Here is a 27,160-nt window from a genome sequence, read left to right as displayed (position 1 = left end):
GGAAGGGTGGGGGGGGGGGGGGGGGGAAAAACAATGCACAAAATAACTCCAAAGATCTCATCAATCTAATGGCAATCAAAACAGAAAGGTCTTCCTCAGGCAAGCATCAACCCTCTGTAATCGGTGCTCAGGACAAACTGCTTACCAGTCACCTTGCCAAGGGCAAGGAAGGTTTGCTGAGGAGTCAACTACTGTCAAGAAAACTTAACTCTTCCCCAGTTGGTCCAGAAGTCTGAGTAGTTGTGACGTTTTCTGCTACAAAGGCTCTTACTCCAAGAGAAAGGTACTCAATGTGAAAAAGCTACATTAAAAAGGGGAAAAAAAATGACAATTTTATTGCCAAATTAGAAGCTCACCAAGCATAAATGAGCTGTACTTAGTGAGCTGCTCTGTTCAAGGCAAAATTTCCCTTGTTTACAGTTAAGATGAAGAAGGATAGGGGAAAAGAGAGAAAATAGCAGCCTCCGTGCCAATATACAAGTGGGAAAGGCTCAGAAGCAATGGGGAAAATATCACACCGAGACTTCTACAAAGAAGCCTCTATTTGGAATAGCTACAACCAGGAGCCACCATGAAGTTGCCCGTTGTAACAGAGCTTATTTTCAAATAAAATTCACCACAGAACCAAAAGTAAAATAAAAAAAAAAAGTATCAAACAGATTCCCGCAGTGTTAGAAGTAGTGTGAGGTATCTGTTCACCTCGGCCACGAAACACAGCTTCAGAGACTAAACCAAGCCAAAAGGCCTTCTGTTATTGCGCTAGGATACTACAAAGAACAGATATTCCATCTGGCTTCAAAAGAAGTTGAAAGTTTTCTATTTTGCACTGCTAACAAAATATTTTTCAGGAACAGATTGTAGTAGCATAGACTTTGCATCTTACTTAAGTGTACACTATCACAGCCTGTCCTACAACAGAGTGTAGCCAGCTTGAGAGAAGTGTTAACCCTAAGAGCCTAGTTTATATCCCAGTGCTTAGCTTCACCTAGCTGGACACAGCACAAAGGTTACAGTCTACAGTGTGTATATATATATATATATATATACAGTGTGCGTGTGTGTATATATATATCTCTCTCTCTTGCACGCGCCACCCAGAAACACACACGCACACACACATTCGTACCTATAAAACTAAAGAAAAATCAGTACATACAATGTATAAAACGTATGAATGTGCTCAAAAATGCACAAAACCCGCTTTATTTTCATACTTCAGAAATGCTCAATAATTTGTACGCATGGTTCTGACTACTGCTATCCATCCACTTCATTAGACCAGAACTTGAACTCAGAGGAGGAGACGGTAAGACATCCCACAGGGTGGAGAATCACTCCTCGTTTCATACCACTGCTGTTAGAGCCAGTCAAACCAGAGAGCAGGACGCGGGCGGTGGTACGGCTCCAGGCGGAGAGGCTTCCTAACAGTGCTTCCTCCCACTTGCGTGCCAGCAGCACACCCCAGAACCGTGATTCACGCTCTCTGATGGATTCAAGATTGTTAGCAAGTGTCTGAATGTCAAGACACCAGATATGATGTCAATAACTAAACTCAGTTTTCTGTGCAAAAGGAGTTGAATTGTCAAGACCAATCCCCAAGTACAGTATATAAGCCTATAGGCAAGACACAGAATAGAAAGTAGCAGCATATTCAATGGGGAAAGAGTCAGCTGCACTGGGAAACCACAACAGTGGGTTAGGATTTGTCATACGAGTATGATTTCTCATCATTACTAGAAAAATAGACCACATACACATCCCCGTGCAGTGTTTTCTTCCTGTCCCTCTAGGCTTGTACCCTTCATAAGGTAACAGGAGAACACTCACAAAGGGCATTCTTTACAAATTCCTTATAATTCATGTCATCTGTTGACTGCTACAGTAAGTCAAGGAGAAGCAGAGGCAAGAGGAGTATGGGGGGAAAGGGTAAATTATTTGCACACTGAAATCCAAACTTAAATTTAAAATCACCTGTAAAGATTATTTTGCACGCATTATCAAAACCAACAGTGCTTGACTTTGGGTTTAGTGAGGGAGCGAATGAATCTTTTTGCTATCTGTAAATTAACTTAGTTTAAGGAGTTCAATCTGAGGGGGAAATTCAAGATGACGTATCAGACTGAAGCAAACTGCTTCATTGATTTAAGTACACTAACCTCATTATAACCCCTTGTGGGACCTGGATAAATGGTTTGGGAGGCACGGGGGAAATGCCTAGAATAGGGTTGGCAATTTATGGGACTCAGATAAGGAACAAGTGTCCAATTAGAATTAAACATCATGTGTGTTGATCACTGTTTTTAAATGGTATTTGTAGAACTATAAAGAAGTGAAATGGAGGTGAGGGAACACATTTACATGCTAAATATAGCATGCAATAAGAAAAGCAAGAACAATGGTCTTTTATCCAGGACAGTCTTGTGCAACTGTTCACTGTAAAGGAGTTAAAACTACAAAGAAAAATACCTCAATCTTCCTTATAAGATTATAACAAACAGGGGCTTCATATAGTGAAAGTGAGACTGCATCAAAGTTAATTGCTCCCCATCTCTTCCCTAAAGTACTACCTAACACGTATGAGGATTCTACCAAAGGGACACAAGCATTACACAGACCCAGTCTTCTTTATGGGCCAGAAGTTTACCTGACAACATGAGATTTTGCAGCTACCAACACAAATAATTGTAATTGCAAATCCTAGTTTTCTTAGTACCCACTCGTCACATATTGCGTAGATCATTCATCCTCCAGTCCCTACGGTGTTCTGAAACAGCAAGGCAAATCAAAACACGCAATGTTTTATACTGTGTAACTCTTACTTGGTGGCATGTGTTTCAGCTCCTCAGTGTTCCTGCTCTGTAAAACAGGCCCCCAGCCCCTTCCCCTGCAGTTCCGTCTTCTTTGCCTTTTCCAAGTGTAGCACTGAAGCAAGAGAGAAAGCAACTGATTGAATGGTGACTGCCCCCACCCTCCTTTTCCATCGTCTGTTCCCTGGGTCCAGTGGTATCCAGCCAAATCCAAGCAGCTTTTTTCTGATGTAGATTTTGTTTCCTCTCAGGTTAAGAAAAAAAAAAAACCAAACCCAACCAAACACTACCCATACTTTTCACCTCCTTAGAAGTCAAAGGAATTCTCTGCACTCTTTTCCATAGCCAATGGGAAAAAAGAGCAGTTATACAATCCATATTTACAGGAATAACCGATTAGTGAATGAATAACGACAGCCAAAAAACGAGAGGCACAATCCTAATCTAGAACATAAAAGCAGTGTTCAAAAAAACAAAGTGGAGATTCCTTCTGAAGTTCAAACCACGGATTAGTGTTTATCTGTGCAAACAGTTGCTAAAACTATTTCTGACCGGCGGTCGGCTTTTTACTCCTTTATACAATGGTATTGAGAGAACAGTGGCTGTGACGGCTGCCCGTAAGAGTTTCTGCCGGTGTGTTTTCATTTAGCGGTGTGTCAGGAGGAACAAGAAAGGTGCTGCTGTCAGCAGAGTCTTCCAGCTCCACTGGAGAAGGACCAACTGAGGGAGGAAGCGATCCCTCTGTAAGCTGTGGGGATACATCACAGTTTCCTAGTGATGGAGGACTGCTTTGCACAGTCTGAGAAAGAACTCCATCTGCAAAGGACAAAAAACAAGCAGAATCAGAACGTGAAGTATATCATTTCATGTTTCCAAATAGATTTACTATCTGTATTTCTGGAAGCTCTGAGTTTTTCTTGGTTTTGCATTAATGCACAAAAGAGATGACACTGCAAAAGAGGAAAATTATGCAGCAAAAATAAAACTCAGATATATAAATAAGATACTTGCACTAATCAGGCTCACTTATCTTGTGAGATATGCTGCTATAAAATCCCAAATTGGAATGATTTCTACAGTATGTGAATATCGCAGCTGCAAAACTGAAGAGCACTGGGTGAATCATTAGAAAGTTATATTTTTGGTCAATTTTTGGGGGGTGTGGGTGGGGGAAGTGGGGAAGAGAGAAGACTCTGGATATATTTTATTCAAAATCTCTTGTACTTGACATTTGTTCTACTTTTTAATACCAATCTCTACAGACCTATCTCCAAAAGACCAGAAAAGGTACCAGCATAGTGGAAACTAGGTAACCAGGTAACCCATCCAAGGTAAGGCTTGAAAAAAGGTAAGGTCTAAGAGTTAAACTGCTTGCAGCATGGATTCCACTTGTAATTTAGGTGATCCAAAGAACCTCTGAGAAAAAACAAGCTTAATGATACATTTTAACAAAAGACTTCCTCCATCACAGAAATAGGAGATTTTATCTTGAAATATATTTTCCCATCACAATTACTAAAATACATGATTCTAGTTTTAAAAAAAAAAAAAAAAATCGACCCTCTAGCCAAAATGAAAAAGAGGAAGAAAAGAGCAGTTATTGCCTGCATACCTGGAGTGGAACAAAGGATGCTGTCTGGATTGACAGAAGCCTCATAAGGAGGAGGCGGGTCATCTGGATGTTGAATATCTGGATACTTGTAAGCAGTATAGGGTGGAGGTGGATCATGGAAATGAAATGCCCCACCTTCCCCATCATCTGAAAGATGCAGTGGAGTAAGGCCAGTTCCAAAACCATCGGGACCGTAATCAAAACCAGGCATCCTGCGGCCCAAGTTAAAATGGTGCACTATTTCAAGAGAAGAAAAAGAAGTAAGCGACTTTATCCCATGCTTTCTTCTTCAATTTAAGGCAGATCTCAACACCTTTTTCCACTTTTCACACCCAAGAAACTCATGTGTCCTGAAGACCTAAAAAAGTCTACATAACCTATACAAGTCAACTTACTGCAGTTACACAACGACACCCAGGCCCACCTGCTCCCAGCCTGTTTGTCCTGCATCGCATCTATTTGAATCTAACCTCTTCAAACTAAGGAGATCATTCACACATAGAAGTTATTTCAGATTTGGACCACATACAAACAAAAAATATTTTTCCATTATCGGCTAAAAAAGTTCAAGTTTGAAGAACCTACCAAGACACACAGGCACAGTCAAGCAAGACCGTGACATTTCTCACCTTTACGTACATCAATCTGTCAACAATAAGCACGAGGCACAAGGTAAGTGTTGATATAAAAAAGTTTTTTCTTCGAATGTGGAGTGGTTCAGAGAACCAAAACTTGTACAAATCATGACCAGTTCAGGCAGCCAGTGCAGAGCTACATTTGGGTACAGTACTGACTAGAATCTATAACCAGACTTCCACTGATGTTTTCCACAGATTTGTTATTTCTTCTGCTCTCTCTATTCTGAAGCACATACACTACTTAAATCAAGACTTGTTACAGATACAGGCTACTTACAATTTGCTCCAATCAAAGACTCTATGCGCTCTCTCCGCCTCTGGCGTAGCCGGTGGACCATGAAAAGCAGCAGAGAGAGGATGAGGAAGGAGGAAATGCAGCTAACGATCAGACGCATTCCACCGGCCATTGAGTCAAACAAACTGTTGCCATCTGTCACACAAAACATGTAAAAAGAAGCCTGTTACTTTTGTTCAAGATTCATTTTTCTTGAGGTTCTTCTGTCAGTAATGGATAAATGCAGAGTGGAGATTCATTAGCCCGGTTTAACACTTCCCCATATTTCAAAAATGTAAGAAAATTATGAATCATCAGGTGATTTATCTATTTATTGCAAGATGATCTAAACATTTCTAAAAATATCTTAATCAGCAAAAGGGACAAAATGTTGAAGGCTTCAGGTCTCTGAAAACGGGAAAAAGGAAAGGTTAACAGCATTTTGCACATCCACTTGTCTCCCTGGCATGGCTGATGATGTTATACTAAAGAGGACAGCAGGCCTGGAAGCTATGGGAAAGGCCTGAGAACTGGCATTATCTACACACTGTTTCTACATGACTTCTGGACAGCTTAACTTTTACATTTCCAACAACAAAATCTCTAAACACTGTCATTATCACCAATATGTGGTCATCTAAATTCCGTATGTCATTGGTACATTGGTTAGCACCATTAAGTGATAGGAATTAAAAATACCTTAAAAAGGTGAATCAACATGATAATCATCTTTCAGGAACTGAAGACGTTAAGGTAAACAGGAATTAAATCTTTTCCTAGAATCACATAGAAAGCAAGTGGCAGAACACGAAACAGACCGAGGAGCTTAGGACTTTGAGAGCTCTACACCATTGCTAACCAGATCCACACTTGGAAGGCTGTTGTGAGCAAATTATTACCGTTCTACCAGTGCCAGACATGAGAGGTTCACAATTCAACTAATCACACTTGGTTGTGCTTAAGTAGCATGCGCACATAAAGATACTCTACACAAAGAAAAATGACCTAAAAATGACTGTGCTGTGTTCTTCGCACCAATTTCCCATTCAAGAGCTCAGAACGAGAAACGCACCCAGGTTAGGTGGGGATAAGAAACAGATGAAGTGGCTGCACAACCTGGCCACCTCCTGCTACAGGACACAACCAGGTACAAACCCCTCTCCCCAGCCACCGCAGTGCCACCACGCTTCCTAGAGCAACCAGCCAGATCCTGGCCACCTCTCCTTTCCCACACCCACCACAGTCGCAAGAGCTCTCTCAATACGTTTCCTTTCACTAACAGCAGCTAAAGCTGTATCAAACATTCCTTACAAAAGAAAGCTAAAAGCCTCACAAAAATTGTAAGTACTGACTTGCTACAAATGCTAGTAACAGAAAAATCCACCTAATTTATACATCGTTAAAGTACATGGCTAACAGGCTGGTGTTTATTACATAATGCATTCTTGGCAACAAGAAATTCATTTAATAGTGCACTATGCATAGAGCTCGAACATCACACCCTCTCAAATCTGGCTGTGCAGTACAAAAGCCTCTGTGCTGTCAAACCTTTTAGCAACTCTTACTGTCAGAGCTTAAACTGATGCAGTCACGCACCTACCAACCAACACACCCTCCTGAACACCACAGACCTGCCATTGTTCCTCCTCCATTTTATGGCAATGCTGACTTCATGAACATCATAAATTAGTGCTAATAACTGCCTTAAATAAAGTGACTTAAGTAAAATATACACACAGGCAAGCATGACGCAATCTTGTAGGCAGAATGCCTGACTTCCACATACTCTCTTTAGGCCAGCTACAACTGCAATTCTTGGACCTTCTGGGGCGTCTTGGGCCTCTATCACACTGCTCCCTGCCTGTGAGAGCTCCTAATGTTCAACCTGTTTGGCTGGATAAACTATTGTCAAGTAATGTCCTAGATTAAGAAAAAGACAAAGACCCAGCTTGTACAGAACAAGGTAAGTCATCACAGAGATTTCCAACCCACATAAATACAAACAGATTATTTCAGAAAGTCTGTTTTACACTCAAAACGGTAGTAATACCCTGTAACTGCACCAGTTTTGTCACTAGGAAAGCTTCTGTACCATCAGCTCTTTCAAAGTATTTTATTTCTTTTATTACTTTTTCCACAAATAAGAGTTGTGGGTCTGTCTAAACAAGAGCCACAGAAAAAAATTATTTTCTACCACACATCCATGGAGCAGCAACAGACAGACTACCTCAGTTTCAGCGTTAGTACATGAAAGATTTTCCACTGCTATTTATCTTCACCTAAATGAGGAGAAGCATCTTTCAAGAGAGTATAGCTGTGATTGCTCAGCTTACTCCTACCACTGAAAAATTCCCCTACTACCAAGTCCTTGAGTAATATTCGTTATCCACTTGTAATCATTGCTCACCCACTCACACTGTGAGAGCTGATTACCTGCCAACCCAACAGCAGGATTTATTTCCCCCCAGTCTCTCCTTGGGTGATTAATTTACTTACTGTTGATTAGTAAACTGTTTTCTTTCCTTTGCAACAGAGCTTAGGGGAGATATATGTAAGAATTGGAAAAGATAAATACACGCTGATTAAAGAAAGTAATACATTAATTTTGTCATCTGGAATAGTCATTTATAAACACCCAGAAGGAAAACTGAAATGCTTAATTTAAAAATTTCAGTGTTTATCACTAGCTGAAGTAACTTCATTATGAAGGAAGTTTGACAACTGCTTGATGATTCTTCTCTCAAAAACTAAGTTACTAAAAAAACCAGAACACTTCAGGCAAGAGTATAATGAAACAGTCTTATTTAACATCAGTACAGAAAGAAGAGCTTAAGGATCAGAAAGGATGTGGTAAAATACACTCTTCAAATCAGTATTCATGAAATTGTTAAGACCCACAGCAATAAGCAAGGATTAAAGAACATGGCACGAGGTTATCCCAGGCCATCTTATCCTGTCTGCCGGATGACACTTTTCTGACACTGTTCCTGAAGATAAAAACGTGAAGACGAAGTCTTAACTCTGCTGATAAAAGTGGGAGGAAGACTCCTGCTTTTTCCCCACTCTCACTGACCAACCTGCAACACTAGCTAGAAACATCTGTTAAGCTTAACCCTCAGAAGGAATGTGAATGACAGCAAGGAGGAGCCAGTGGCCTTTAATGATTAACTTCTGTAGTTAAGACAAATAAGAAAGACTGCAAATTTGGAAGCCAATAAGCACCCCTTTTTTGTAACAGGCTGAAATAGAAGCCTCTGATGGCAAGAGTTGACCTTTCATGTTTTCCATAGGAGTTCAGAACAATAGTTTCTTAGCGCACTCAGATAAGATTATGTTCTTTTAAAATACCAGGAAATAACAGTATCGCAGAATGGTTGAGGTTGGATGGGACGTCCTGAGATCATCCAGTCTAACCCCTGCGCAAGCAGAGTCAAGCTAGAGCAGGCTGCCCAGCACAGAGTCCAATCAGGTGCTGAATATCCCCACAGATGGAGACTCTACAAGCAATCTGCTCCAGTATTTGACCACCCTCACAGTAAATTCCAAGTAAGATACATTTCTTTTCGCAAGTCTCTTTACAGAAAAATAACCCCCCCAAAATCTAAATCCCCAAATGGTGACTGACAAACAGTTCAGTCAGAGTCAACTGAAGACTTTACTGATCCAAAACAAGAAGCTGCACTGAGATGCCAAATCCAATAAGCAAGGTTGCATGTCCTGATTATTACTGAAACTCTACATAATTTATAAACTTTGCTTCCCATGTGATCCCTGCATGCAAACTTCCACACACATAAATGCTCAAGTCCAGAAAAAGATGCTTAATTACTGTTCAAGAGAGAAGTCTTTTCATAACAACTAAACATGATAAAGGAACCACGCAAGACGCTCTACTAAAAATCCACAGTAGTGTCAACCTCCATACAGAAAATAAGCTACTGCTTCTCCTATATAAGTAGCATCAAGGATGACTAATTATTTCTAGCCACAGTCTGAAGTGTTTCATTTCCTGTGATTTGAGATCTTTCCCCACAGGGTGTTTGTACCCAGCAATGTCTGAAGGGATGCATCATTTAAAACAAAGTTATACCCAAAGATAACCAAGTTGAGCACTGAACTCATTTTTCTTGACAAAACTGTAGCAGTCAACTCTTACCTGGGTCTAAACATGTAAATTTGCAGCACTCCTTAGGGTCTTTGCGATACTGCTGACACCCCTGGGGCCGTTCACACAAAGCAGCCACGCACATTTCAGGTTCACCGTTGTGACATGTGCAGCTCAAACAGGGATCATTCCCTTTTGGAGTGAAATAGTAGCCTTCATCAACAATGTTGTCTTTGATATCAACGCAAGTCTGGCCTAGAACAGAAACACACATCAATATCCAAGTGTCTGTGAGCCTGCCAGACAGGAGTCCAGTTTATTCTGTTACATTAAGTGATTTTTAAACATAAGCATAACACCAGTTAAAAGTCATGCCTTCACATTAAAGCAACTTTGAAAAGGGATCTCCAAGGAGTGGGGAAGATAATGGATAGTCTAGAGGCATGCAGGGATGATTTACTGCTCAAAATTGATAAAAGTGAGTTTTAAGTATTTAATGGAATTGACACGCTTTCAGGCATCCTCTCCAAGACACAGGAAAGCAAGTGGTCTGAGAAGTTTAAGCTTCACTGTCAATGCCTGCTGCAGCTCCCTCCCTCTCTCCTGGTACTTAGGAAAAGCTGGATCTTCCCTGGACCAAACCTGAAGGACACTCTTACAGGCCAGGCCTAAAAAAGGAAGCCAGGCAATAGTACTTCTAATGCCCTAGCTGCATCTTGACCCCTGCCCAGTGGAGGAAGTTTAGGTGTCTTCTGTCCACTGTCCTTTCCTCCCACTGACCTAAAGGCAGGTACCAAAACCAGAAAGAGGAAACACAGACAGCGCTGGGAGCTGCCAGCTGAAGCAGCTGCTCAAGGGAGAGTGGCCTGCCCCCTCCACCTACGCACAGGTCAGCTGGGAAGGTCCACAGGAAAGTTCAGACTCAAAGAGACCCGAGGAGGTCTCCAGCTCAATCTCCTGTTCAAAGCAGGGTCAGCTATGACGTCCCAACAGGTTGCTCGGGGTTTTATCTAACCTGGTCATAAAAACCTCCGAGGATAGAGGCTGCACAACCTCCCTGGGAGTCTGTTCCACTCTTGACTACCCTCACGATTAAACAGTTTTCCCTGGCATCAGTTCAAATCTCTTGTTTCAACTTAAAGTCCCTTGACTCCTGCCACGCACCACTGTAAACAGCCTGGCTCCATCACCTTGATAACCTCCTTGTAACTACTGGCAGGCTGCTATCAGGTCCCCTGGAAGCCTTCCTTTCTCCAGGCTGAAGGAGCCCCATTCCCACTGCCTCACCTCAAACAGGTGCTTCGGCCCACATCACCATCTTGCTGGCCCCCACTGAACTCGCCTCAATTTGTCAAGGTCTTGTCAACATTTTTCTTGCACTGCGAGGCCCGAAATTGGACACAGCATTCTTCTGCTTAAGTTATACATCTGATAGCCTCACCCTCTGGTTAACGTTTTGGCAGAGCTATCGCCTTCCTTAGAACATCATCCCAAAAAGATGACAAAAAGGTCATCTTTTGATCATCATTTTGACTAAACACATGCCCTTCAATATCAGATTCCAAGATTTTATTATATCTCAAGGTAGACAAGGCAATATCCTGTCTTCCTAATTTTCAATATTTCAGGTGCAAAAGCTGGCAAAGAAGGGCTGAATTTTCCTCCCTTGCCATTCTGTAAGTCTTTTTCCTGCTTTAAAGAAAAAAAAAACCTAGAGAAACTTCAAGAACTGCAGTAAAAGTTCAACAACTTTTCTCCTTCTTGCAAAGGAGCACCATCCATATCAGGTATCTTAAATATTACCTGAAAATACTGCCAATACCTCTGTTGGTATAAAGCCTTTTGGAGTAAAGAAATGCAAGATACAGAATGAAAGCCATTTTTTTCCACATTAAGTCAGTAGCTCCACTTGCCTTTTTTTTCCCCCCTAGTTCTAATAATTGGCTGGAAAGAATTTAATAGAATTTGCTATATTCAAAATAAACCAGAAATAAGTATTTCCTCATTTTCATGTGAAGTTAATAATTTAAGAGTGATATTTACTAATAAGGCGCGGGGGTTTTTTTTAGATTTTTTTTTTTCCAAGTATACTTTATTTTGGGGCTGATATAGCTGTTTAACAATCATTTTTTTAGTTAAAATCTGTACTGTGGCTGACAACCACACATTAGGATGCTCTTATTTATTTAAACCAAGCAGAAATTTAAAAATTAAACCCCCCCCCCCCCTTTTTTTTTTTAATTCACTGGGCAAAAGGTAGAAAGGATAACTAACCAATTTCCCCATATTTGTTATACGCATATTTAAACACACAACACAGTTAACACTGCACTAAAACCAACTTACTCCTTTTGCAGAGGAATGAAGATTTCTCATAGCAGTTTTCAGCATACCAGCTGTGTAAACCATGGTGCCGAAGGGTAGGAAAATGGAAACACTGAAGCTGGGCACAAAGAACGTTTTCATTTTCAGACATAGCCGTACCGAAGATAGGGTCAGGGGGTAAAAATACTTCTGAAGAGCCTAGAACAAGATGCATTGGTATAAGCAGCCTGCGGGTATGCAAAGCTTTAGAAAGGGTCTGTAATGTCACTCATTTCATGCACAGCGACCCTGCTACAAGGCTACTGTCCTCTAGCTTTAGCTTCCATTAGCAACATGCCTCCGGGGGAAGGCAGACAGCAGGGAGGGAAGGGGTGACTCACAGAGAGAAGAGGCTGCTGTTTTCAAAGTACTGGGTAATTTTGTCATTCTGCACCAGTAGGAGTGATGTTCTGATATCTCTACAAGTGCTGCTTTCCAGAGTCCCATGGTGTTTGCCTGCCAATAATTATGCACCCCTTCAAACAACGCTGAGTTTGGCCATGCTTGCTACTGGTGGAGCAAGAACCCATACCAATCTTGTACCTGGCACTCCAAGCATCTACTAGTGTTTCCAAAGATGTGTGTACGTCTATCTCGTGCAGCGCACTGCAGAGCTGCTCCCCCATATCTCACGCTGCTCATTCAGAGTGCAGAGTAGTGCTATGCAGAGAACAAGGCTGCAACGCCGCTTCTGCTGCTGCCGTGGTGGTATGGACTATTTGGTCCTTCCAACTCACGTAATTGTTAAGACACTGTATTGTGACGGGTTCCAAACAGTGCAAGAGGTGTTGAGGGCATTTTATAACTTTTAAAATGTTGTTTCTGACCAGTGTCTCGCTTCACCATTAAATCTGCTGGTATGCAAAGTTGCAGAGATTAATGGGAGACCAAGACACAGCAATTGTGAAAATCAGCTTATTTTATATGTTTTCAGAAGCCTACTTTCCAAATCTGTGTGCTTAAACATTGATTTTAACAGCTCTTGCAGTAAGCATATTATGCAGTTTTCTCACATGATGGTCCTTTCAAACACTGTTAGGCATGATGTTTTCTTGTTTATTTTTTTAAATGCAACTAGGTTCTGCTATCATTTTTTTGAGGGCTTATCTTCCACATCTCCCAATAATAGATTAACATTTCCAAGCTATACGACTCCAAATCACTTTTCAAACCAATACTAGGAATTCAGAGTCTGCCTCACTACAAGTCAGTGAAGCTTAAGCAAAGTTTTTCAGAAGCTACTGAATGCTACTATGTACTACTATGTATTTTATTTCATATAGGTATCTCTTTATTAAATAGAAAGCTTGCAAAAAAAAGAATATATGGTATTGAGAAGGCTTAAATTTATATAATGCATCAAATCAAATAAAACTTACGATAAAAACAGGTACCGTGATTTTTCTATAATTTATGCCTCCCTGGTTGTAAACGTTTTGTCAGCAGATGGCAGTGCAGTCAACTTTCCAAAGGGCAAAGAAAGGTTCTTTTAAGGAGAATGTTTTTTTTTCTTCCTTAGGCTTCACAAGAGAAACCCACCTATATAAACAGTTTTGTCCAGACCAGAAATCCCTATTATGAGAAAAAGTTGGACTTTCCTCCCGCCCTTTCCCCTGTTGTGCAAATACATCTTTAGGTGCTTTACTTTAAGGAACTAATGAAAATGTTCCTGCCTCCAGAAGAAGGAGCAGTTTCCTCTGAATATTCAGTCAACTCTGTTAACTTAAATGACAAAAGAAATCAGTATTTTTGTGCATGGCAGCACAGTAAACAAGTACTGTCATTAGAAAGCTACGCAGGGTTCTACTACTTCTCATGTGTCAAAGGAAGTATTTTTCAAGAACCTACTGTAGTAAAATTCTGTTCACAATTACGTATCTGTACCTAACGGACAGTTTTCCTTCCAGATTTTCCATTACTGAAAATTGTATATGAGCAAACTATTCAGATTAGTTTTCAAATGCTACACTGGAATTCACAGTGCTGATGCTTAAAAAAAAAAACCCCTTTGTTTTAAATTTTCCATTACCTAAACCAGTACAGCATTTAGACATTCAATTCTACACGTAAGAGTTCATATAATGGCTTTAAGATTAACTAATCCCTCAACTGAATTAGTTAAAAATAAAAGGTGTAGAAACATAACTTTGCATTTTCAGTAGAGGGAGCTTCTTGTTCTGCAATTGAAAAGTTCAGCCTGTGATGCCTATCAGATTAATGTTCAGTTTTTCATATAAACTGGGATTTATTTCTGGGATTAGGCAAATTTTGTCTTGGTCTAAGTAAACTATCTGAAGTACTTTAAAATGAAAAAAACCTGGATAATTTTACAAAATTCAAGATTATTTTTTTAAGTATATAAAAATCTACCCATTTTTAAAAAGCTAAAACCCCCCAATATCCTACACTAGTCTATGCAAATACAGTTCAGCTAGACGTTCACTGCAAAGAATGAGAAACTACAGAGTAGTTTCCTTTTTCTCAGTTTAATCAAGGGGAAAGCCCAAATAAACTGAAAAACACGTTCTTTCCACAAGACGTCAATGTGAAAAACTATGAAACTTCTTACACTTGAAAATAAGACATGTGTATCGAGTATTAGACTCTTCTGTTCTGATACTGTAAAACAAAGCAGTTCCCCTACACTATTTCAACATTGTCACTGAAAGAAGTTATGTTGTTCTTGCAAATAATATTCATACTGTAAGACAGTTTCCACGGGCCATTTAACTAAGTAATAATTTGAGAGGCCTACCTTTATAAGCTACTTCCCAGTGACCTTCTAGAGAGTGATTTCGATTGGTGATCACATACTGATATCCAACCCAGAACCTACAAAGAAATCAAGTTAGATTCTAAAGATACAAGCCAAAAATGTGCAAAGAAAATAAAATAAATTACACAGAACCTTCCAATGTTTTTATACTTAAAAGCTAACTTTCAAAACATTCTGATGACTTTTTCCTTAACATTTCAGCCCATACGCTGGCAATGTGGAGAGACTACAGTTGAGGAATAGAGGAAAATACTTGATAGTTTTCTATGTTTACAAACAATAACTCACCATGTCTTTTATTTATACTCATAATAAGCACCTTATTCTGTTGTTATGGCAGCACTTCAGTATCTGGAACCCAAAAACCACACAAAAGCATCCAGAAGTCAAATATTTTATAAACATATGCAACTTATGTCAGACTGTTCCAGGTCAAACCATCTAACTCTCCAGAGACAGAAATACACCATTAATGAACCACTCCTGGTGATCTGTCATGGCAGCCCATAAGACTGACAAAAAAAAAAAACCACCGGCAAAAAAAAGGAATTATGTTTGTTATGAACCAACAGAATGAAATATCTAAAGCCACCAGAACATAGTTCTTGCAATTCAAAATGGCTTTTTATTTCATTCTTATCTCAAACTTGCAGTCTTTGTTAGAGCTACTGGTACTTAATGGAAACAAAAATTCTGTTGAAAAATTTAAAGAATTATTTCTATACAGGGTAGTGCAGCAGTAAGTCATTGTAAACTTCATCTTCCCTGTTGCAGTTCAAGAATACTAGTACGTTGCTGAGACAGCCTGAAGATAAAAAAGATTCTGTCGAATTGTAGCCTATCTGTTAATGTTAATTAAAATATAAAATACAGATGGCCACTGCCAAACAGTCACCCAGTATGACCATACTGGGTTATCAACCTGAAGTCAATTTTACCATTAGATTTTCTAAGCAAACTGGACTACCAGCATTTGTATCACACACAAACCATTCTCATGCAATATAAGATCTTTGTCCTTTCCTTCCTACTCACCTACGCTGGTCCTTCCTTACAAATGTTTTTTCTTCCAAGTCCCACTCCTGTGCCAGGATGAACCTTAGCTCCTGGTCTGCAGTGAAGGTGGCGAGGGATCCATTCACCCGCTGACATGTCTGCACGGCGTCCCAGTAGTTCTCCCCATTTAAATACACTTTATAACAGCTGGCTGTGCCCTCATAGTGGTGCCATCCTGTTGGGCACTTTCCTAGGAAACATGAAGAATAGAAGGGAAACCATTCCCCCCAAATTAGGATCTTCAGGATAATGCATCCTAATCAGTTTATGACAATGCAATGCATAATCACTTGGATGTGTACACACAACATACTGTGTATACTTCACCTCACCAGGAGGAGATGCATGCATTACTGATCACAGATGACTTACTTTACTAGAGCTTTTGATAAAGGAAAATTTAAAAAAAATGTATTTAAAAAGATGCAACTCCTAGTAATGTTCCATTGCACTGTGACAGCCTTTAAAGTCTTTAATTAAGACTGATGATCTACTGTGGAAGATATTTCCCTGCACATCTTTATAAATCCAATCAGTTCTATCAATCCAAGTCAAAACAAGCAGCAAGAGCAGGAAGAAAAAAAACCAGAGGTGGCCAATTTAATGATTCTGTCTTTCTATTAGGTGGTTAGCAATACACCCAACTTGCTGTGAAGTTTTCAACCTACTTTTACAAACAGTCTCAGTAGTATTCACGTACTCCTGCTCCCATAGTCAATCACTAAAGACAATGGGGGTTCTGGGGCAAATGTTGTTTGCTTTGGAAAAACATCACTGCAAAGTGGATATTCAAGAAGCAAGAAGGTGATGGTGTGAACTGCTTTCTCTGCTTTCTCTCAGTTAACTCAATGGAGGGAATATGCAACAAAAGCCTTGAGGCATTTCTGGATGAAACAGGCCCATGGGCTTTTGACTGGCATTCTTAGGGGTGATGGGTAGCTAATAGAATCACAGAGACAGGCGGATGAAATTTAAAACAGACAGGAAATATGATTTTAGCACCTGCATTTGCAGTATTAATTTTGCACAACACGTAAGCAAGCAACTTTAAATTCACAAACTGTTTTATGTTCGTTGCATGCATTCACAGAGTTCCTGTTCTCAAGCCTCTTTATTCCCTTCAGAAACAGTTATCTTTATCATCAAATAATGATATACAAACTTAGATTTGAAGCCCTTTAATTAAACATCTTTCCTTATTCTCCATTTATATAGGATCTTTTCAGATCTACTGTTCACATCACTAAGATGGGACAGAATACAGTATCAATCAGACTGCAGAGCATTAGATATTGCTGTATCAATTTCTAAATTGCTTTATTGTCCTCTATAAATTTTATTAACATAATTTAGCTACTGGAATCCGTGACAAATGAAAATACCTATTTTAATAAGCATTTTTGTCCTCAAGCCGGGGGGGGGGACACGACCAGGGAAATCAACGAAGAGGTGAATTTTTACTTTTGCTAATCACTTGTCTTTTTCAGAAGATCACCATAGTCCAAAGCAATTGTTCCCAATTACTGCTATACTGTCTTCCCCCCATGTCATCTTCTTAACCTGTCCCATCCCTCTCTCCAAGGCTAATCAGTGCTGTCTCCCATTCCCAAATCACTGGATGATCCCTGGAGCAAAGAGGGAACCAAGATAAGAGGGAGAAGGCAGGGGAGACTTAGATGTTTTGGGCCTGGAGAGATTCAGAGGCAGCAGTCACTACGAGCTATGATCAGTGGGAAGGACACTTGCAGGACATTTACAACGCTTTCGATAAGGCAGGGACTAGGATGCTGACAGTGGCACTAGCAGTGCTGCAGGTGAGATGGCAGGATGCCACTGAAGTGATATTTTTGAAGATTCCCGATTGATTGGTGGGCGTAACATGGCGAAACCCATTCAAGCGCTACATACTTCCTTGACAGTCTTCAGAGAAGCAAGTGAAGAATTTCCTTAAGTTCCCCACTCCCTAAAGAATATTTTTATTCCTAAAGAATATTTTTCCTATTAAAAAGGATACAAAACTCACAACATCAGAGATGCACTTAATTAACTAATAATAGTGCAACGTCTTTAAGATCATCTTCCAAATTACTTCAATCAAGAGCAATCAATTTTGGTCCGCCCCCCGTCCCCCCCACTTTCCAGGGGAACAATCCTACATGCAAGCTCACATCAAGAGACAAGGGCTAGACTATCACCCCTGCTGCAGGATGAAACCATCACTTAAACCATGGGCTTAGTTTTCTGTAATTGCAATGAGTTATAACAGGAAATTGCACCTCTGGTTTCACAAAAACAGGATTACTAGGGAAGTAGAATTCTTTGCATGTATTGGCCTGCTATATAAACTATGCAATATAACAGGACGCATATAAAAGGAATGTACAAAAACCTTAAAAAGCACTGCACATGAATAAAATCTGGTCAAAAAAGCTATGCAAGAGAAAAATCTATTAATTTCTCCTTAAAAAAAATAGCCTAAATTGCTAAATTAATTAGCAGAAAGATGGCCCAGATTTCCCAGTCTGCAACTTACTGCTAAATCGGACAGGCTGTGCCACATTGACGGTGTGAAAGCGGGTTGCCTCTCCTCCTCTCCCTCGATTGTGCCTGGAGTCCACATTCTCCTTCCCATGGTAAGTTCGCTGGTCCCCTGTCAAGCCTGGGGACAAGAAGAAATAGTCAGTACCAGTGAAAGATGCAAGCAAAGGCAGATTTCATTTTATTAAACTTTCTCTGGGTTTTAATTCAAGACGTATATGATAAATAACATAGGTAAACAAAGATGGTAGATCCCTGCAACAACACCTTGGCCATTTTACATGGTACATAACTGAAATACCTACAATTGAAAAGAACCAACAAGCCATTACATGAGTCTTGCAGAGTAAGCTAAATATTTTGGCAGATTCTCAACAGCCTGCAGTTGTACACAGGACTTGACGCTCATCATTTCAATCGCTGCAGCAAATGCATCATCCCCAGTGCGTTTTATCTGTTCCTGTTTACAGAACTACCCACTCTCCAGCTGCTTTGTTTCTCAGTTGTATGTTCAAGGGTATAAGACAACTTCTCCAATACGTTTTCCAACACATTCTCTGAGATCTAGGACAAAATTAAAACCAGGAAAGGAAACCTATCTTCAGCCAGAAAAACAAGGTTTTTCATTCACTCTCAAGCTTCTAAAGGAAATGTTAGTTCATTATTTCTGAAACAAAAAACATACACACCCTCATCTCAGTGTCAGGGCTTCTAATGGGCATACCTCACAACTGGATTCAATAACTTAGGAAGAACACAGTGCAAGACGTTATTCCAGAAAAGGGGCTGGGAGGCTCCACATGCCTACCAGGAGTAAATAAGGAGCGCACAGTTCAGGTGGAGACGCTACAGGATGGGGAGAAACCTTTGAGAAAGACAGAGATGAGCACCGAGAAAGATTAATCTGGAAACAAGGGATTAACCTTAAAAAGAGAAAAATTAGGAACCCAAGAATGTAAGCATTAGAAATATCTACTAGTATGTTATTTAACACTACTAGATGTTATTAAAGGTAATAGAGTTTAACCAGCACGAAGAGCTATGCAGACATTCATTTCTTTATAAAAAATCAGCTTATTTTCCTTTAAAGCTGATTAGCTCTATTGAGCCTAGCTAAACCAAATAAACCAGTCATGGTCCCAAATAAAGAGGAGCTACGTAGTCTTCTTCAACAGGTTTAACTACATCTTTTGAAAAAACATTCAAAACTACATCATTAAAACTTTCTCTTTCAGACTATCTTTAAAAAGCAAGAGGTTCACAGCAATTTCATGGTAATTTAAACCCAGAGTTGGGGACTGTTCGCTGTATTACCTGGGGGGAAAGACCTCCAGAAGACCCACCATCAAACAATGCACTCCTTGGAACAAATGTTAGCACCAATGAGCAAAAAAATCACTAGCTGGAGCCCAGGAACAGCAGAGTAGCTTTGCATTCATCTGGTTCTAGCATACTGAGTTTGCCCTGGGTTAATGGGATAAGCAAGGGATATTTAATTATCACATTATCCTAGGAATTACATGTCTATAGAGATCACCCATTAAGAAATGGCTGTGCATAATACACTCACGTGGCCTTACAGGAATAAAGTAGTAATCCTACTGTTCAATATTAGAATAAGCTATTTATCACAGGCAAGAAGTTAGTGCCAAGAAATTCAGTCAGTGTACGTTTCAAAGGACACTAAATGGTAAAATAATTTGACAGTGAAGATCACCGATTATTTTTCATTACTTTAAAGGCCAACCTATTTTTAGTTTTAGAATTTGACTATTCTTAATCCTAACGGTTCAGTAGCAGTATTTACACTATGATTTTCAGAGCAATACTGAGACACTAAAAAAGCAAATCTTTAATGATAGTAAGACTTTAAAAATAACGCTAACTAATGTAGAATGCTTTATCAAAGATGAACTGAGCCCAGCATGGGAAGCTCTATTTTCCCATGGCATTAAATGGTAACAACGAAACCCAAAGAACCAGTAAGAACCAAACGCACGAAAAATTCGTTCCCTTTCAGAAGTGAGAGCAGATGCAACACCATATGGCTGACCCTCGATGGCTAAACAGAACGCCCACAAGGACTTAACAATTTCCCTCCCCCAGGAATAAAACAGAAGTTCACAGGTTTTAACATGCGAGGTTAAGAAAGGGTTACTTGGGCTAACATCTTAAATTGACAGAATTTCTGCCAGTTGCTTTGAAAAATAGCTACACAGATCCCACAAAAAGTGAGTTCAATCAGTCCTCACCCAGGAAGCAGGACACTCAATTCCTTCCTCAGCATCTGCCTGTGTCAGCAGACTCCCTGCTGAAACCAGGCAGGACTGAAGAGGCAGAAAGCAGCCACCACAAGTTACTTCTCCTTTAAGCCCAACACTGACAGCTGCTTAATAAACTGGTGCTCTTCAAGTATTAAATTGCTTCTATTTGACTTGAATTTTTGGTCTCTGAGAAAAGCAACGATGACAAGTTTTTCCAGGGCAATAAAGAAAGGGATGCTAACAAGCCTCTAAGTCACTTGACTGCCATGAAAAGCCATTGCAGATTCTGGTGGCAAAGGTGTAATTGGACTGGGTTTCTATTGTACTTTTTCAATACTCTGCAGAAGAATTTTCTATGTATTTTGCTGTTCCTGCTTCCTTTATAAAAATATTTTTATCTTTAAAAATAAATTAATAGTACCATGGACTAAGCTTTAAGATAACAACCTAAGCCAGAAGATCACAACCTAACCATGTTTGAGTGTTTCAGAAAGGAAAAGCTATCATTTTTATTGCTTATGTGTATACTTAATATTCTGAAAGCCATAAAATTTTGGAAGATCAGCTATTTTCCAAAACCTTTATTCTTCTAGATATTACAACCACAAGCAATAACAGCAACAGTAGTATTTTTACGGGCCAAGACAGATAGTTCTGTTTTCTTTGACTTTGTACAATTATACGAGAAACGTAATTTGTTTGTTAGTTGATGGGGAAAAGGGAAAAATTAGTTCAAGGAAAAAATTCATGGGGTGCAATGTTTTTTCTCCCCTCAAATTCTATAGAATGGTGGACACGAGCATCCTCCAATCTGTTTCCAAATGGATCAAGTCATGATTAGTATTCACCCAGCTCCTTCCAATTTACAGTTGCTATCTAATTCACTCTAGCACAATCACAGTCTAAGTATAGTGCTATACATCAAGAAAGTTGCCCGACGCTGCTGATTCCATAACTATTTTCAGTTGTTTAAAACTTCAAGCTACCAATTCAGAATGGAAGTTTGCCATACTGGATGGCTCCTACTACATTTTATATTGGTAAACTTTTGCAGATCTGAATCAAAACAGTTCAACAATTGTTCAGAACAAAAATTAAGAGATTGGAAGGGGAAGAAATTTTGCTTACATTTCTAACTACGTTTTAGTTGAACAAGCACTGTCACTGCAGCCTGCATAACACAGCCCTGCTAACTCACAGAAAAAGCTTTGTGCCATGAGTACAAGTTTCGCTGTTCCTGTTGGGCACACAGAAAAAACGGAGGGGACAAACGCAGTCAAGTTTAAGTCTGAAAGAAATATGAGCTTGCCCATTATTCACAGAGGCTGGAAGGAATTCAGTTACGTTGTCCATACTCTCCTGTGTACATCCATGGAGATTACTCTGCAGCATTTATCCACAGGATCTAAGCAATGCTTTCTTTGCACGTGGTGTCTCACTAGGGGAAGCCAAGCACACAAGCAGAGCAGAAAGCTCCTTTTTTGTCCCACTCAGTGCATCCATCATTTGGACCAAGTAAAAGGAAGCAAAAAGCCAAGTAGTGCAAATGGAACGTAAGCCGAGGAGCTGAGACCGCACAAAAGTGAGAGCTGGCACCAGCTGAGACAGGAACAGGCTAGAACATACACGTGCCGAGCAGCACTGCATGGGGGAACAAACATGATGCCAAATGGAAAACTGTGTACCGAGGAGCTAGAAGAGAAACTGCAATCTTCCACACACGCCAAGGTCTGCTTTGCACCAAAAAAAGGCCAGGCAGACAGAAGACACTGACTGTAATATAGAGAGGTCCTTGTAGGGTCAGGACTCAAAGGGGTGAATATTGGATTTTGGGGAGCTGAACTAGTTTCCAGAGTTAATGTGTCACAGATGACAAGTCACTCAAGCCAAACCCTTCACAAGGATGAATGTACTATGTCAAATCATGTCAAAATTAAACTGTTTGTGAAGCAACCAGGTCTTGTCATATCTTATTTGTTCCAAGATTTGAGTTGATCCTGTTTAAACACAGAGATTCTCAAAGTTTACATAAAAATCTGCCTTGTCCCCTAAGCTTCAAATTTTCTGTCCAGCATATTACCTACTAAAAGCTTGGAAAGCTTTTAATTCCACCTGGTAATTTGAGAGGTGAGAGAACTTCAGGATTAAATCCAGTTTTGTGCCTAAAGATTTGGAAATACAGTTCAGAAGTCCCCAGAGAAGAGTGATTCTTCTGAGATCAAGCAGCTCCATGCTTTGCGTTATCAACTGTATTATGCTAGGAAATAGATGCCAACCAAGAACAGCATCCTGCTGTGCTGAGCACTATTCAAAGTAATAGACTGACAGTAAAGAGCTTATAATTTAAACAGCACCAAGTAGGTTAAAAAGGATGCATCATATAGGAGTTCAGCAAGGGCTCAGAAAAGGCGTGGAAATGATGGGAGATTTTTATCATTATTACCTAAGTTTAAAAAAGGAGATGTACTAAAAAGTGCACAAATGTCAACAGTCACTTCAACCAAACACAATATCCTTGGCAAAACAAAATACAAAGCTGTTTATGATCACTGCAAAACAGTGTGCTGCAGCTGCTGCTTTATCAGCAACTGGCCATACCTTCAGCTGGCTCCACAAAGGAGACTTTGCAGGCTCAAAGATGATATAGTGTGTATGTGCTGGGGCAAGTGATCTCCAAATCTGCACACTTCTTCCTGATACAGTATCTGGGGAAGTCCTTAAGAACAGCATACAAGATCACATTGCTCAAGATCAGCATTTACAGTTAGCTTCCTAGCAAGATTGTTTCTGTATGAAATTAGGCTCCCAATCTCAACATAAAAACATGTAAAATCATACTGTTTGCCATGGAACTGCAGGGCAGCTCATACTACTGCTAGCCACTGCTTGCAACTGCTGCCCCAGGACCACTACCACCAGGATGGCCAGCTGCCCAGTGCTGATTGTGGCCTCAGGCTTGGGGGCCGGGGAGGCAGGGGAACCCTAAGCATTCACCTCGCTGAAACTTTCCAGTGTTCTTGTTTCTGAACAAGCAGGTCTAGAAAACAGTACTGAGATATACCTTATAAAGGAAGAATGTGGCATTAGGCAAGGGTGTGCGCACCCTTGCGCACAAGGTGAGCTGAAGGTTTTCAAATTCAGATGCTAGGATAAGCCCAAGAACAGCTGACGGCACAATCTGATCACTTATTCCTGGGAAGAATTCCATTTTTTCAAAAAATAAATAAATTAATGAAGGAAACAGAATGATCACCAATATAATTGCAAGCTGAAAAACTGGTATGGATAGGATTTATGAAAGGCACTGGAATTTAAGACATCCGTTCTCTGTTCATACGTAACAGAAACAAACATCAAGCCTGTAGCATAAGGAAAAAACCACATGTAAACAGCCAGCGCTATACTAAACCCTGCTCCACTCGTACTGCTGAAAATGAGTTTTGACCAGAAGGCCTGCAAAGAATGTAGCATATTTGGAGAAGCTGATCTGATATTCTGGTAGAAGCAAAGCTGGAAATCCAATGAGCAGTAAAAGGCAAACTGCAGAGCCCTTCCTTCTTAGGGGTTTAAATACAAACCTTTTATAAAGGTGGAAAAGTTATGTTACTACTTTGACTCCTCGTATAGAAACGTAAGAGGAAGTGAGTAGAAATAATAAATTCCCATTTATAAAAGTCCCTATTTAATGTATTAATGCCCGTTTCTACCATTCCACAGAATACACCACGTTGTGATAAACTATTTTTAGGATCAATTACTGTTGATACGGAACAGTACACAAATTTCATGAGTCTTCACTGCTTAAGTAGAAGAGAGTTGCAGGCATATGCTACATAAACCCTCCCAGTAATTTTTAGTACGCTCACAAGAGCAAGCAGCCATTGGTTTTAGTCTACCAGAGAGATGAGTTGAGGGTAATCACTGCTGCAAGTTCCACTAACATTTGCGTGCCTAGTGGGAAGGGCAGGGGGAAGAGCACTTTACACATCACAAGTTTGGGACTGAAAGGAATTCCATGTTTTAAAGGAAAATGGTCATTCTGAAAAGAAACAGTAAGAATAAAAACAGCTATGATGACTATCTTCAGAGAAATACATGGTCTAGCAAAAATAAACATTTCATACACTTATTCAGATTGTCAATGAATTAATGTCTTACCTAATTGTGTTCTGAAAAAAATGCCTGAAGAAATTATTCTAACAAAAACGTCTTAGGGTTTGGGGTGTTTCTTGTACTTCAGACAACACATGATTACCAAACTAATTTATTAATTAATGATCCTCTTATTTTAATAGGAGCTTTGTTACTAACATGAATGAAATAGGCCTAAAAAAGGTGAACTAAACCAACAGCGCCAAATAACTTACAATGGCTTTGTATTAAACCTTTGAAAATACCAACATGACTAAGTAGTCATTGAAACACACCTTCATCACCACCACAAAACCCTAATTCACTGCCATTGATCTTTTCCAAGTTACTCACGTTGGAGTGTGCCATTAGTAGCTCAAAGGCTGAAAAGTAACAAGCTTCTCAACCAGATTCAGAGCCCTTTCTTGCAAGCTTTCTTTTCATGCTTCAGAGAGATTTCATACCTTTTAATTTAAAGATATTTTAATTCTCCAAGTTTCACAAGTCCAGGTAGCTTCACTAACTAGTTCTTTTAGCGTTCAGTCTGCTTTTATTGAAATTAAGAACCTTAATTAAAAAGTATTTAAATTTAGCTGAATCATCTCATGATTGCTCATCTAAATCCAAAGGTATTTTCTAAGTTTAAAGCTGCATCATTTCTTGTTAATTCAGTGGCCAAAGAATAAAGTTATCACTCCGAAGTACGACTATGTGCTACTATTATTAGTAGCATTAGCTCCCCGGTCAACGTCCCAGGACTTAGTCTCTCCTATGACTGGTCACATATGTATTGCTTTCACCAACATAAGAAAACTGTGCTCTTCCAAACTTATTCTGGCCTATAGATTTACATTCATTCATGCTATTCCTTTTTATACTCCAGCACACCATTCACATGCACTCCAGCACACCAACCTGTCCTTATTCTTGACAGTTCTGAATTACACGTGCCCTTCAACACCCATTTCAGGTCACAACGCTATCCCACCGATTTTTTGTTACAGGTATAATAGAGTTTTTACACCCTACACCAGTACTTCTTGTTCCTCTGGTTCGCTGGCTACACTCCTTGCATTACTGTGCAAATATCTCAGTTCTTTCATAAAGGCCACACCCAGCTTTCTGGCTGTTCTACTGAGCACAGCCTTTTCACCAATTACTTATCCAATTACTCTTCTCATCAAGTGGAATACTTTCCTTCTCTATGCTGTCCATCATTTACCCCTCTAGTATTCTTTATGTATGTTATTCTCCTCTTCCTGCATACAGACATGGCGATGAATCAAGTCTCTCCCACACATCTCCTTTCATTTCTTAACCTAAAGTTGTTCTCATCATGTCAGGCCACACAGTCCAGTGAGACCTACACCCCAAGCACAAAAGCAGAGTCTATCTACTGAGAAATGTTACTTTCATGAAATCCTCTTCCTAGCCATATACCAAATATTCTTTGTAACTCCAGTCCTTGAGTCAACATCATTCTGTTGCATCCTCCATGCAACAACTTAAATTGCCGACTAATATGCCAGGCAACAAGAGAAGATAAAAATACAGTTTTCTACTCATGTGGATGTTCTAATGTGGATGTTCTAATATTCCCACAAGTGAAGCCTTCAGTGCTTTTTAAGTAAATCCAAACATTAAAGTGACTCTGCTTTCCCCTAGTCATTGACTTCCATTAATGTCCAGAATTTTATTAGTTCTCTAGTTTTTCACATTTGGCCAAAGTTAGCTGAAAAAATGGTAACAGCACAACTATAAAAGCATCTTTCTTTAGGACATCCACATCGTAAAGAATATCCTTAGAATATCAATGGCACAGCTTAATTTTCAATGTCAGAAGAAACTACCAACAGTTTTTTCCCCTGTGCTGCAAATACATACACTCACACAGACTAGCCAAAAGCTTTCTAAAAAGAGCAATGAACACATTCTTTTAATTATTTGTGTGTAGCACGCACTGGGGAGATGGCTAACTATAGCACAGTTTCAAAGTTTGAGCGTTAGATTTACTTCTCTAATTCCACTAGAAAATATGAATATTTAGAAGAGCTTGTTGCTGTGAAATACCAATGTTACTATTTTGTAGCACCTTTCTAAAATAGCTCAAAACCCAGAATGATGACAGACTGAATGCTGTGATGACAATGCCGCAAAATTCATGTGATTCTCTCCCAAGCAAATTAAGTAGTTCAGTGGCAAAGAACTTCTTAAAACAGTTTTTGAATGTAATTTATTCACACTGTAGAGATAAGAGTTTTGAATTATGCCACAGTTGAATTCATGCCTTCAAGTTCCTGCTTCATCATCGTAAAGAATATCCTTAGAATATCAATGGCACAGCTTAATTTTCAATGTCAGAAGAAACTACCAACAGTTTTTTCCCCTGTGCTGCAAATACATACACTCACACAGACTAGCCAAAAGCTTTCTAAAAAGAGCAATGAACACATTCTTTTAATTATTTGTGTGTAGCACGCTGGGGAGATGGCTAACTATAGCACAGTTTCAAAGTTTGAGCGTTAGATTTACTTCTAATTCCACACTAGAAAATATGAATATTTAGAAGAGCTTGTTGCTGTGAAATGCCAATGT

At 39.7% G+C, this 27,160-nt stretch overlaps 1 protein-coding gene across 1 annotated transcript in view; it reads right to left on the bottom strand.

Annotated features, from left to right (window-relative positions):
• Positions 1-1,178: 1,178 nt before the first annotated feature.
• DGCR2 (DiGeorge syndrome critical region gene 2) overlaps positions 1,179-27,160 on the bottom strand; it is a 55,080-nt gene continuing 29,098 nt past the window's right edge. Inside the window, exons 4-11 of the mRNA XM_019472474.1 lie at positions 18,166-18,291; positions 15,612-15,822; positions 14,556-14,632; positions 11,783-11,959; positions 9,488-9,691; positions 5,335-5,487; positions 4,420-4,656; positions 1,179-3,623 (exon numbers count right to left, since the gene is read on the bottom strand). Of these exons, the coding sequence (XP_019328019.1) occupies positions 3,382-3,623; positions 4,420-4,656; positions 5,335-5,487; positions 9,488-9,691; positions 11,783-11,959; positions 14,556-14,632; positions 15,612-15,822; positions 18,166-18,291 (1,427 nt within the window). The 3' untranslated portion in view covers positions 1,179-3,381. The remainder of the gene's footprint in view (positions 3,624-4,419; positions 4,657-5,334; positions 5,488-9,487; positions 9,692-11,782; positions 11,960-14,555; positions 14,633-15,611; positions 15,823-18,165; positions 18,292-27,160) is intronic.

The sequence above is a fragment of the Aptenodytes forsteri genome, unplaced genomic scaffold (assembly GCF_000699145.1).
Source record: "Aptenodytes forsteri isolate BGI_AS27 unplaced genomic scaffold, ASM69914v1 Scaffold12, whole genome shotgun sequence".
NCBI lineage: Eukaryota > Metazoa > Chordata > Aves > Sphenisciformes > Spheniscidae > Aptenodytes > Aptenodytes forsteri.
Note: the sequence above shows the minus strand (reverse complement) of the source record. Positions and strands in the feature narration are given on the sequence as shown.